This window comes from Trematomus bernacchii, unplaced genomic scaffold, assembly GCF_902827165.1.
Source record: "Trematomus bernacchii unplaced genomic scaffold, fTreBer1.1, whole genome shotgun sequence".
Classification (NCBI taxonomy): Eukaryota; Metazoa; Chordata; class Actinopteri; order Perciformes; family Nototheniidae; genus Trematomus; species Trematomus bernacchii.
Genome location: NW_022987564.1, coordinates 18,449,519 through 18,463,973, shown reverse-complemented (window position 1 = coordinate 18,463,973; position 14,455 = coordinate 18,449,519). Strand labels below are relative to the sequence as shown.

Genomic DNA, 14,455 nt, shown 5'->3' with positions numbered 1-14,455 from the left:
AAAAGAAAATGCTGATAATACTTCCACCAGTTATTACGGAAAGTACGTCCACACATTCTTTGTCTGAAACAATATTGTAAAACTACATTTAAAAGCTTTAAAGTAAATGTATGAATGATGTAAGCTGATTAATACTGACAGATGTCACTGTGAGACCGACCGGTGGTTTTTGGTGCTCTTTGTGACACTGGTCTGCAGTCAGTGGTTACAGTGTTAAACCCAACACACACACATGTTGGTCTCTTCTGCCCCACAGTGGCTGCTTCACACTCTTTACCACAGCACACATGCGGTTGCTCTGTTTCCTCTTTAGCCTCCTCTCACTTTTATTTCTACTGTACCTCCCTCTTTTACTCAAACAATCGATGTTTAATTTAGATAAAAAAACAGAATTCTCTTTTTTTAATTGCATGCTTTTTTATCGAGTTTCTTATCTTTTTCCTATTTCTATTCATATACAGTGCTGGAATACATTTTTTTAAATGTGTTTTAGGAGTTAGGGTATTCGTTATTTTAGGACAGGGAGGACATTGGGTAATGTAGTTCTGCTGTCGGTTTATAATTTTTTTTACAAAACTTTAGAATAGTCCCTTTAAAGAAAGTTATCTTTAATACATTAAGAATTTTATTTTATAATTAAAGTAGCCTAACTTAGGGACAGAAAGGCAATGCAGTTCTAATGCATGCTTCTTAAAACCGAGTGCCCGCTTTAAAATACTAACCTTTAATATCTGTATATTTATTTTTATTAATATTACTATATCATTTTTCAATTAGTCTATCTTGGAAACATGGGGGCCCTGGGAAATGTAGTCCTGCTCTCTAAAAACACTATAATATGCTCTATTTCTAAATACCTTATTATGCTACATTTAGGGAAAACATTTCAAGCCCATGTTAGGCACATTTTGTACCCAAAGGACTCTGGGTAATGTAGTTCTGTTACAATGTGAGCCTCACTGGTGGAAAGCACCGGATAAACAGCTGATCACATCAGCATCAAATCTCCATTACCTCATGTTAGCTGCTAATTGTAGCGATTAGGAAATGACTAATAGGAAAGATCCTCATTACTGCCCTCTACATGTTCCAGCCTTTATTAATACCATGTGTGAGCAAAATGCTGTTTGAGAACTTTCTTAATCATATGACTGTTCTCCAATAAATATCATGCATTTCAAAATTCCAAATGTTTTTTTTAAGTTTGAGGATTGTAGGATTGAATGTAGCAGCGTTATAAAAAATGAGCTAAAGGTTTCTCCCCTTGCAGCAATATGATGTCGTCAGATTGATTGTGGTTGTGTGTTGTTGTGACCGCAGGTTGCTAGGGGTAAAATGTCTGTGGCTTTTCAGCGCTCAGTTGATAACCTGACCACACACACACAGCAACACACAGACTGTACAGACGAGAGGTGAGAGTAACCCGAGGACCCCCTGCCTGCCAGTCTGCAGCCTGAATCACGCTGTAAAGTGTCTGTCTGTCACACACACACACACACACACACACACACACACACACACACACACACACACACACACACACACACACACACACACACACACCGTCAGCAGACATCATTCAAAGATAGCAGAGCATAAATATCGCAGCCAGGATGCATTGCTCACTCATAGCAACAGGGGAAAACACACACACACACACACACACACACTCACCTAACACCCAAATACACACACCCTGCACAATCTATTGCCAATGTATACAAAGACACATAGATGCAACATGGACACATTCAAATAGATAAAAACTAGCTTTACTGACCTAATATTAAAATATAAAAAATGAGTTTTACAGGCTGATGTAAAAAATACACATACACAGGAAGAAGAGCATGTGGGTATCTACTATGTGGTTTTTCTTTGGAAAGTGAGGCAACCATACGCACACGCACACGCACACGCACACATAGTACACAGTTTCGTTTGTTTCATCCGGTTTCATTCATATACCGTTTTTCTAACGGTGCACTCAGTCCAGCGGCTTGTTTCAGGGGAAAGGAATTCACTGGTGGAGTGTCAGAGGGCGAGCAAGGTTTAGTTAGAGAGGGGGAGAGAGAGAGAGAGAGAGAGAGAGAGAGGCGGGGGGAGAGAGGGAGGGCATCTGAATGGAGAGAAACACTCAGAGAAGTTATTAGCTGCGGTGCTGGAAGTAGAGAGATGCTGTAGAAAAGAAGGGATAGTTTTTGTCTTGTGTCAAAACAGAAGAAGTGAAAGGAGAAGGAGGATGTTCCTGTTGGCGGACATTTAGAAACTTTTTGTGAACATTCTACTTTATGGACACCCAGGACACATTTTGAGGCTACAGCTTTTGTTTTGGATATTTGTCGCTTTTTTGCCAGCTCTTAAAGCTACTTGCCATTTTTTATGAGTTTGGGAGAGTTCTGGAGACACGATGAACTTCCTCACAGACCCCTCGGTCATCGCGCCCATCCTAGTGGTGACTTTCCACCTCTTGACAGCGGCTGGATTTTGGTTTTACTGTCGCCGTCGGCAGCGAACTCCCAATTTGGATCAAGGTAAACTGCAAACTTCTTATAAAGCGGAAGGAGGACACACTAATTATGTATTATCACCACTCCAAGATGTATCTGCTCTTTGTAGGGAGACAGGAGATTTGACACCCCATGTGCTTCCTGTTTAGGCCCCACCCCTTTTTGCTGTGTCTATTTTGCACTGGACAGCTTCACTCATCTGCCTCTAGCATGTGCATTGGCTTTGAAATGAGCTAGTAGAGTCCTTGTCACGGTGCTAAAGTGTTAGCGTGCATTAGCATGTCACCTCCATGTTTTCTATTTTAGCTTAAGTGGAATGCAAAGCGGCTCGTGCTGTAAAGGTGACTCCGTTCCCCCCCCCCCCACCCCCCTTACAGTGAGACATTGCCTTTGTTCTGCAATCCATTGCTGCATCTGCATGAGTCAGAGGAGCAGAATCTTCCATATTTGGCTCTTTTTTAGAGAGAGGGAATTATATTTCATCAGCTATTGAATCATATAGTTACATCTACAGTATGTAATTCATGCTTACGTGCCTGGCTGTGTCTTGTTGTTGTACACCAAACAACGAGCTGCTGTGAAGCCAGTATGCTGCAGAGTTTCGTCATGTGTCTAATTATTCCGAGCTAATGCTAAACACTGATGTAACAGCGCCTTTTTTGCAGCATTAAACACATTCCAGTCACTTCAGCCTCAGTCCTAATCGCTGGATTAAAGCCCGATACAACTATATATTTATGATGTAACTGTTCAACTATTTTGACGTTATGTTTATACAGACTTGTATACCTTTTGTTACTGTTGGTTTACATCCAGTGTCTCCTAACAGTGGAACAGTTGATCTGAACTCTGGGCTACTCAGCTTTGGTTTAGGACATGTGGCTACATTTAACCCGAGAGAAACGATTGGCTCTGATTCACCAGGGGAGAGATATCTGGCAGGACATTAAAGTGCAGATCAATGAGCTCCATCAATACTCAGAGAGGAGCAGATTGAATGTGAGTGCGACAAGAGAGCAATGAAGGTGAGAAAATGTTCAAAAGGGAAAGAGCCCCAAAAGCAAAGGCAGCCATGAAGCAAAGCATAGAAAGAAATAAGGTGACAAAGATATAGAGGGAGAATCATGAGTAATACAATTTATCCAACATTCTAATGACCATTTCATAATTCTCTCTAAATCATTTCTTTACACATTATCTGTAGGCCTCTTCTTTTCTTGTATTTCTTTAATTAGTCTTTGTCCTATATCAAATGTCTTTGGTAGATTTGTTTTATATTTAGTTAACGTCTGGTTTGTTACTAAAAGTCTCGGCATATTCATCTCATCCTAGTCAAAGAAAACTGTAATATTTTAGTTTTTGTCAATTAAACCATTAGTCTTTATTCTTCAGTTATTACTTCTTTTCCCCGAGCTGTTTAGTTGTCACTGTTCATTTGAGCTCAAGTAAGTTGTTATGAGTTCCACTGACTTTGCTCGTAGTGTGTCGCTGCTGTTTTGCTGAAACGGTAGCGACCACATTACACAAAACTGCTGTATTCAAAAACAAAAAACAGTGTATAACATTTAGAGAATTTCTTTAAAACTATATTTTAATCTCGTCTATCGTCACTAACAATGTTGCATGTTAAAAACGTAGCTCGTGTTGAATGACTTTGGTGCTGTCAGGTCGTGGTCTCTTCTTATGGAAAAATGATCTTAAGTTTATATATTAGAGTGCTGGACAGCTGCGAATGGTTTCATGTGCGCTGAAATATTTTCACTATAGTTAACTCAAGTTGTATTAACTCTTCAAGTAGTTCATTTGTAACCGTTAACATGTTTGTCTCTCATAATGAGTAATATGGTTTTAGGGACATTCCCATTTGAGTGATTTAGATCTGAGAATAAGACAGAACTTAACTCAAGCGTCAAACTTGACTTTCATGTTTACTGACTGTTTGATCTGGTCTCTAGGTTATGCACAATCCATTTCTGTGACACAGATGCAGTGTGTGTGTGTGTGTGTGTGTCTGGTGCAGTCTAGCGTGATGCTGTGGTCTCAATCTTACTTTTCTCATCACAGGAAACTGAGCCCTTCACGGTGCCAGGCATGGTAGGGGGTGTGTGGTGTGTGTGTGTGAGTTATCACAACATGTTAATCATGGTGGTTTACACTTTCTTTGAAATTGCAGAAGAGAGAGTTCTTCTGATAAATAAGACGTTTGTGGTTTTTAATTCCATTAGATTACTGAGCACAACAAAGGAAACAGATGACGTATTTATTGAGATGTGTGTCAGTGAGAAAACCCAGCTGACCCCAAATCACCTTCAATTATTAACATGGACTTTGGATATGCTCTGTCATCAGATAAATATGACAGCAGTTTACATTCTTTATTCGTTTATTGTTTCATTTTATTAGGTGTGTTTAACATTCTGAACCAAATACTTCCATACACTCTCGTCTTTACTTGCAGTCTGAGATATTTTTTTAGATGAATTTTATCATGTTTTTCTTCTTACCTGTGTACAAGGAAGGTGTCTGTACCATAAGTGTATTATTAAAACTCTATTATCATCCGCAATTTCAACTTTTGCTCTTCCCCTACACACCTGCCGAACAGTGTGCAAAGGTTCTGCTCTCAAGAGTAGGAACCTTTTAAGTTTCTCTGTGGCCACTGGAGGGCAGATTGAACCTGTTGGTTATCTGATGACAGGCTGCTGGCCAACTGGACAGCTGGTTAGTGTGTGAATACGACTTACTTGGCTACAAAGCAGAAACAAAGAACGTTTTTTTAAACTACCTCCTGACTTGACTTGTCCTGCTTTACAAACATTTACCATTCAGTGTTCGTAGCTCGAAAAGAGTGAGAAATTGGAAGAGAGGCGGAACAGAACAAATAAAAAAAGAGAAAGAGGGATGGAGGCTGCCAGCCTTTGAGAGAGGAAGAGGATAACAAACCTGGGAGCCAGCCTGTGCGATGGAAACTGAAAGAGAAAGTAAAAAAAGAGAGGATAACATAATGGACCATCAGAGGAAAACATCCACTCCATGATTGAATCACAAGAGAAGGATGCCAGGATACCGGAAGACAGCAGCGAGAGAGAGGGAGGGAGATTAGAGGTGATAAAGGGAGAGAAGGAGGGAGGGATAAGCATGCTGCGTGGTATTACAGGCTTTAGCTCCGTCTGGTATTTTTAGTGCGGATGGTCTGATGGAGATGGAAAAAAACGGAGCTTCACTGCGAAGTAGCGGAGGAAAGAATCTAACAGCAAGAGGGAGCGAAGAGGGAGAGGAAGAAGAAGGAGGGATGAAGGAGATGAAGGAGTGACGTCGCTGCTGCTGCTGGAGGAGGAGGAGCTTGTTGTGGCTGTCAGAGTGTGTGTCCCTGTCTGGCTGGATCAGCTGTGTGTGGATCTGCAACCGCAGAGGACACTGATGCTGACGTATCATCCCGATCACTTCCTGGGTCCGCGCCAGGTCACATGACTTTCTGAGGACGCCAAAGCCCAGCTGATGTCCTGTGCAGACTCACCGCTGATTCCTTACTTTCTCTTTTTTTTTGTAAAACATGACAGAGCAGAAATTATTCAAAACTGCGTCTGCGCTCTCTGGGACAGCAGGGCTATTTTGAGACACTGCGATACACAAGTAGGAAGGGGGTAGAGCGGTGTGACTCAAATCTGAGTTCGAAGGCAGGCCTGGACGGGGTATTGTCTCGTCGTGATTAGATGATGAGCTCAGTACCAGGCGGTGGAGCTAAAGCCTGCGAGAGGCCGCTCTCTCACCGCTGAGAGCTCACTGTGGCTGCCTGAAAACACAGGTCTGGACCCAGGCCAGATATGACATGGGCTTTTCTTCAGTATGTACGCCCTCGTCTATTCTCATTACTGTCCTGCTCACACAAGACTCTGATGAGATGATTGACTTTGACTGTTTTGTTCCTTTCAATATCAAATTATACAGCATCACAAATGTGCCTGGCCTCTCTTGATGAGACTAAAGTCCATTTATGACCAAGCCTGTTTTCTGTTCCTTCAGAAAGTGACAGAGTTCGCTGAAAAGAAGCAGGGGGTTGAGTCTTTTATTTAAAAAATAAATAAAAAAAGCCGGGAACTTAAAGAAAGGAAACATGGGAAAAGGAGAAGGAGTGAAGGCAAGGAAATGGAGATATCAGGGAGCTGCTGCCTTCTGGCGTCTGTCAGCTTGAACCAGACAAGTGTATGTTCGTAAAGGATTGGCAGAGCAAGTCATATTTTGGATGCTGTTTTGTTTTTCTGGAACACAGAAAGAACTCAAGTGGATTACATCATCGCTAATGGATTTGTCTAGGACTTAAAACACGATTTCTATTCAGAAGAAGGTCTACTGTTCTGCTATTTGACAAAAAGAGAGCGTCTGTTACCTGAAAATGTCGATTAAATTACCCACAATTATTCTTTTCAAATAAAAAATAGAAAGTAAAAAAACGAAAATATTCTCTATGGATGCAGTTGCCTACCTGCGCATTCGAGCAGATGGAAAACAGCAAAGAAAATAAGAGGAGTAAGCAGCACTGCATCTCTGCAGAGCCACCGTCAGCTGCAGTGTGACTGTAAACAACGAGCGAGTGAGCAAGAGAATAAGTGAGAGAGAGAGAGAGAGAGAGTGCCACTGCCTGGTGAGGAAGTAGAAGTGGGGCCGTCCTTTTCTGGTCTGAAGAGGAGGAGCGGCGGCTGACATTGACACACACGTGTGAGAGCAACTGCTGCCGGGGGAGGAGTGGGGTGGGGGAAAAGGCCGGCAAGGAGACATGGCAGTGAACACAACGACCAGGGACAGAGGGAACCACTACGGCAGGAATACACCAAGACACACACAGGAGTAGACACTCCTCTAACCTGCTGTACCTGCCGGTGCTCACACACACACCCGGCAGCTTCTGGAAACTAGAGAGAAGCTTGTTACTATTATTACCTCACCCCTGTCTTGGATTATTTTCTATGGAGCTCTGATTGGAGGACATTTCCTCAGCGGATTATGATGTGGTCCGACTACAGGAATGAATGCCAGCTCAACGCTCACCTGTGCACGCTCATGTGCTGCCTAGGTCAGTGTGTGTGTGTCACAGCAGGACACTGTTTACATGCTGTCAGCACGTGGATCAGTGTGTTTGAACACTTCCTGTTTGTGCACACACCGGTGACAACATATTTAATGTGGTGTCTATTAATCATTGTGGGTGTCTGGGCAAAGTGTGTGTGTGTGTGTGTGTGTGTAAAGTGTGTGTGTGTGTGTGTGTTTGGACAGCGTGGAAGGGGGCGTGTTCTTCTTAACAATGCCCGCCACTGTCGCTGAATGGGTGCCTCTCCGTGGCTGTCACTCACACACCTCTACTGTTCTCACAACTCTGTTTCTGTTTCAATAACAATGATATAATCAAGACTTTATTACCATACCTTCATGAACATGATGAGGCTTCACGGGTGCAGTGAGAAGCGTGTGTGTGATCTAATAACTTGTAAAAAGCAGCATAGTGTTTTCACCAGGCTAACCAGACAGGTTTGGGTAGGCGTGTTGCAGTGGTGAAACTATTTTGCAATGGTGTGTTGAAATATTTGTTCTCAGCCTGGAGGGATTGCCCTTTATGTAAACTCTCTGTCACCCATGTGTGTGTGAGTATTGAAGTGTTGAGATTGACCTCTGTCCAGTATCCATATTTGACCCACAAATGACATGTCAACTCTACATTTTGTGAAACCTTTCTACATGTGGAGTCTGTTGAAGGTGTGAGGGCTAATTGTAAAGGTGCGGGTGATTTTTGAAGGAGGAAGTGATACCGTCTCTCCTCATGGCTGCTCTCTCGTATGGCTTCTCCATGGCAACTGATAACAGCTGGCTGGAAGGGAAGTACCTGTTCTCTGATTGGTTGTTTGAAAAACTGGAGGGAAAATACTCCTCTGTGATTGAGCTGTTGAGTGAGCGAGTGCTCGTGTTGGTATGAGGAATAAACGTATTTTAAAATGGTTTTATTTTACCTACATTTAAGCTACTGGAGGGAATATTTGTACATAATATTTACAATTTATTTTAATCAACTTCAATTGCGATACAGATAATGACCTGGATAAAAAACAATATCCTTTGCAACATATTTAAGTACATGTTTTTTTCACAAGAACATACAAATGCAAATAATTGTTTAGTTACATTCTTTTATTCTGTTTAGATTTGACTGCTATATGTCTTTTATATATGTTTGATTTCTAATATAGCATTGCTATTTAGGACTGTAGCTTACTTATTTTTAATGATCTATTCCTCATAGTTTTATTTCCTCTAATGTTCGATTAACTGTCGGGATTATAAAATGTCACAAATTCCTAAGGCCCGGTGATGTCATCAAATGTTTCCATGTTTGATTGATCGATTTTTTGAAATGATTGTCGATTATTTTTCTGTCCATCAAGGAAACTACCGGTAACCAACTTGCTCCATAACCAACAAATATTATTGAACATGTTTTTACATGCATTGCACACATTACATTTTGCATCCCTTTTGGTGACTAAAACCGTTTGGTAACCACATCACTTGAAAGGATGTGAACTATCCCTCCAGCAGGAAGTAGATATATGAGAGAATGGCGGGAAAGGAAAAGGAGAGCGGTCTGTGTTTTCTCCCAGACAGACTGATAGGAGCAGACAGAGGCGGGAAAGGAAGAGAGGCTCAATCAGTGTGGAGGAAAAGGGGGTGATGGTGGTGGTGGTGAGGGGGGAGATAACACAGTTGTGGCCCAGCATCAGGCTCTATTCCTGGCCTGGCTGCCTCACCACTCTGGCCTCCGGAGGCTGGAAGTCACACACTTGAGACTCAGAGGAAGGTTAATCACTGAACGGAAGAAATACAGAGCTCTATATAAAGTAGTTAACATGCAGGCAGCCTTTTTCCAGTCATGAAGTGGGAAAGAAAACAAACAAACATAGTAAACATAGCTGTTAAAGACTTTACAAGAGGCGACGTTTGCAGATATAGAGGATCTTATCAACAGGACCTTGAGCCCATGAACTCAAAGAAACTCCACAGTTTCTCAACCAAGTCTTTACATAGGGAAACCAAAGATGTAGCACTGTGACGAAGAGTGTGTTTGAATGTGTTCTTATGTTAGGCCTGTACCAATAATCTATTGTAAATTATTATTGAAGGTTTATCTTCCCACAGTTAAATGAACACAATGTCTGGGGTATTGGCGTTTAAAATACCTCTTTGCTCATAGAAGACTCCGGAAGAATTGCAGAGTAGCAAAACCTGATATTGAAAGCTGAGCTCTGTTGATTTGGTTTTGTGTTTTGGTATTGTTATTTATAATCTCCTTCTAGGAGGAGGAGGAGGAGGAGCTCTTATTTTGAGTCAAAGATGTGCACATTAGCAGGAACATTGAGGATAAAGCAGTGCTTTGTGTCTGTGTGGGTGTCTGAGCTTCTGTGGTGGTTTGAAAATGAAGAACATCTTTCCTGCAGAGACCCTCTCATGTTGTTATACACAGGTCAATGTAATCCATGCCTGGTATTTGTCTAAATGGATCAGCATCATCACTTACTGTGTGTGTGTGTGTGTGTGTGTGTGTGTGTGTGTGTGTGTGTGTGTGTGTGTGTGTGTGTGTGTGTGTGTGGTGTGTGTGTGTGTGTGTGTGTGTGTGTGTGTGTGTGTGTGTGTGTGTGTGTGTGTGTGTGTGTGTGTGTGTGTGTGTGTGTGTGTGTGTGTGGTGTGTGTGTGTGTGTGTGTGTGTGTGTGTGTGTGTGTGTGTGTGTGTGTGTGTGTGTGTGTGTGCTGTGTGTGTGTGTGTGTGTGTGTGTGTGTGTGTGTGTGTGTGTGTGTGGTGTGTGTGTGTGTGTGTGTGTGTGTGTGTGTGTGTGTGTGTGTGTGTGTGTGTGTGTGTGTGTGTGTGTGTGTGTGTGTGTGTGTGTGTGTGTGTGTGTGTCACTGGCTGCAGCTAACACGCTGGATTAAGATTATGTTATTAACCTTCCTCCTCTCTTTATTTTCTTTCTTCAGATGAGCGGGACAGGGTGCAGAAGAAAACCTTCACCAAATGGGTCAACAAGCATCTCATCAAGGTGTGTATCACTGACACTAAATGTGCTGGGTTTGGCCTTGTGGGGTTATTTTATATTAAATGCTGAAGGTTTGTTCAATAGAAATAGGATGTTACTTAAGCAATAGCTCACGACAGGCCGTGGTATATGCTCATTATATCACAGCTAAGGGGCGTGGGGGTGTGGCACCAAGTGTGGCAAGTGTGGCAATATGAAAGAAAAATACACACTCTAATTTAAATGGTTTTTATTAGTAAATAATGATGTTCAAAATAAAATAGTCCCTCCGTTGCCTTCTGCACAAAACATAGTGCGAGGTGGTTGCTATGCAACAACACTAACAGCTAGCGAACATATTAGACAGAGAGTGTTGATAGATTATTATTATTTATTTACATTAATGTGTATGTTGCCGTTTATTGTGCACCCACTGAAAAACTGTCCAGCATCAGTAGCATGGCTTACGTGGTCACTTGTATAGGCTGAGGTTGTTCTAGGCTGTTGCTTGGCGTGGCGAGAATATTGCTCCACTTTCTCCGGTCCCCGAGATTCGGCTTCCAGTAGCTCTGGAGAGAGCTTTCGCACCTGTGGCCACTAACGGTCATAATTTCTCTGCTTTGTTTCAAGACCCGCATCAGAAAGCTTTTGAATGGTGATACTTTTCCAGTTGGTCTACCTGCTCTTCACGTAGCTCTGCATGTCGTCGTTTAGGTGCATTTCTTTTCTGGAGATAGGCACTGCTCAATCCACTCCTCCATAGTAAGACCCCCCCGGAGGTCGAAGTTAAGTGAGGGATAATGTGCAGCGAGGCGGTCATTTTGGGTAAAAGAACACCCGACAGGCAGATCAAAAATAGTCCGTTGTTACTGTTTGAACTACGTAGCAACGGTAGGAACTGCTTCGATAGCGTTTTTGCGGACCTTTTTGATTACAGATTTGAAAACATTGTTGCTTGCTTTAAAAGTAGCACAATTCATTATGTGAAACCTTGGAAAGTATCTAGATATCCCTGCCCTAATGCCAAAGTAACTGGCAACTGAATATGTTTTGCCGTTTGATGTCTATGTCTGGATCGCTGCGTAAAAAGGAGGGTGTCTGCCCCGTTACTTCTCCGCTGTTTTCTTGTCCCAGTTTGAAAAGCAAACTGCATGCAGTTTGCTTTTCAGCCCAACTGTATACAGTTAAATCGACCGGACTTCTTTCTGCAGATGTGAGCGTCCTTAACAACGGTCAATAAGTCCTTGCTGCACATTATCCCTTACATGTTTCCATCTTAAGCTTTGTTAGTTAGTTAGTTTCTTAACGGACGTAATGTAACAGTTGTAACGGTTGTAGCTTTTCTCAGACGTGGAGGGATACTGACTTGTTGTGGAAAGTAACTACAATTCTACCCGTGATATACGCTCATTATATCACGGCTAAGAACCAATCAGATTTCTTGATTTGACTTGTCCGTTTTATAAAGTAAATTATAACATAAACAGATATAAAAGAGAATAAAAAGAAACAAATCTCCATATCTGAGAGGCTGAAAATGGCATTTCCTGGCAATTTTGCAATAAAAATGACTACTTTATCACTATAAATTATTAGAATAAGCACTAAACTAATCAATCAGAAGACCAATTGTTGCAGCTCTACTACTATCCGGCCTCCTATACCACCTAAAATAACATTGATCTCAAAATCAATGAAAGAAAAAGTCTCAGGTCGTAAAATTCCTGGACCATATGTCTTAAATCTCGCAGGAGGATAATAAAAGCTTCAGAAAAGCGCCTCTACGTGTCCCGGAAACCTGCTACGGATGAGTTTTACTGCCATATCACCATAAAGCAACTGAGCACAGTAAACACTAATCTCAAGGAGACCATGACATCTTCTTTTCTCCATCTACTTCTTCTCTGTCAGGTGTTCCTACACATCTATTAGTGTTATGTAAGCAGAATGTTAGCTTCATAAAACACTTATGGTTTCAATTTGCAATGTAGAGCCTCTTCTTGTGCTTCTAGGTTCAAAATATATTTACGTTTCTTTTAAAAAACACTTCCATCTGGTCCGTCTTCATCAGTGCTGTGTAACTGATCAGTGGTAACGGTACATCTTGTTAAAGCGTGTCCCTCTGTCAGGCCATGTTAACTATTCAAGCATGTGTTGTAGCAAAGGCAAAGCGGTATATATAAACTAAATGTGAGTTTTGAATGAATATTTAATAATGGTTGTGAATTCAGACCTTTGCTGGAATGCAAATATTAAATTATTGATTGGCAGACTGTCTTTGTCTCGCCAGGATACTGAACATGACTGTTTAATTTGAAGGCATCAATAAATAAATAAAAACTGAATGAATTAAATCTGAATGAGCAGCTGCATAAAGACTAAAACCCGTCTGTACCAAAAGCAGTTCCAGTGTGTTTTTGCCATTAATCCTAGAAAAAGACATGCAAAATCTGGTCTATACACACAACTTTTGTGTTTCCACAAGTATGTTAAATATTGGCAAAAAATAGGTGCTAAACATTCTGAGCTATTTACATTTGAACAACATCAACTTCCAACCGCTCTGGACCACTCGATATTTTGTCATGTGAGTGTTGGTCGCAGAGAAGTCATTCATATCTTCCCTTTTGCGCAGAGAAGAGCAGCATTTATTGTTTTTTATAAGAACTGATTAGTGCAAACAGTTTTTATTTTTAAACAGATTCTGCCTTTGACAAATGGTGTCATTTTAGCATTTTAGCATTTGTAATTTTTTTAAAGAATCTTGTCGGGAGGTTGTTACGTTTTAAAGGGTTGAATACAGTACAATAAGCTGTAGAGGACCAATAAGATATATATACCTGAAAGCCCTCAATTCACATCAAAGCATCAGTTGCAAAGAGTCGTGAACTTGAAGTAAAGGACATCAATTGTTGAAGATAATGAAACTGGAAGGAAAACAGTGATTTATAATCTCTGACATAACTGTTAGTCTCCTGACTTTGGCCCCTGACAGCTGCCTCTGCTCACTGTCACATCTGCACACACATGCCAGATCTATCAAATAAAGCACAGTGTGCCCCGTGTCACACACACATGCACACAGGCGGTAAGGACTCTGAGGAGAGGGGAATGCTGGGTATTTCTGCCACATGACCCAGCGTGAAGCGTCTGTCTGACCCCATAACTGTGGAGCGGCTGTCGTCACACAGCTCAGCCTGCGAGTGTCACTCTATATCAGCAAACACACACACACACACACACACACACACACACACACACACACACACACACACACACACACACACACACACACACACACAGCTCTCTGTATATGTAGGTCAGAGATGGAGAGTGAGAGCAGCAGGCGGAGAGAGGGGAGGATTTTTCACTCCTTTCATTTGTAATGGGAGGTTTGAAAAAAGAAATACTTATTATTACATAGGTACATGATTGTCTGATTAATTGAGTCATTGATCAACATAATTATTATTTGGCAGGAATTTAGATATTTCAATAAATGGTTTAGGCACGTTTTTAAGGAAACATTAAAAAAATAGTTTTGGTTCAATACTATAAAATATAAATATTTGGTGGGGGGATGACATGAAAACATGGATAACAAATGAGCGAGGAGAAACATCAGCTGCTGTTTGATGAGAAAGTGTTGGCAAATAAGTCATATTTCAAAAAGCCATCATGTCCCAACGATCGAACAGAGTGGGGTGAAATATTTCATCTATTGACTCTCAGCCAGGTCTGTACAAACCTCCGCCCTATCTGCAGGGATTTACAGACAAACGCACAGACAGAGGACACAACTGAAGCTAGGAGGGATGGAAGATTTAAGAGACGGAATAAAGAATAAGCTCCTGAGACAAAGAGAAGGGATGAAAACACATAGACAAAGAT

General features: G+C 41.5%; 1 protein-coding gene across 1 annotated transcript in view; it reads left to right on the top strand.

Annotated features, from left to right (window-relative positions):
• macf1a (microtubule actin crosslinking factor 1a) overlaps positions 1-14,455 on the top strand; it is a 243,493-nt gene that overhangs the window by 81,404 nt on the left and 147,634 nt on the right. The window contains 1 exon segment of the mRNA XM_034124538.1: positions 10,527-10,588. Coding sequence (XP_033980429.1) covers positions 10,527-10,588 — 62 coding nt within the window.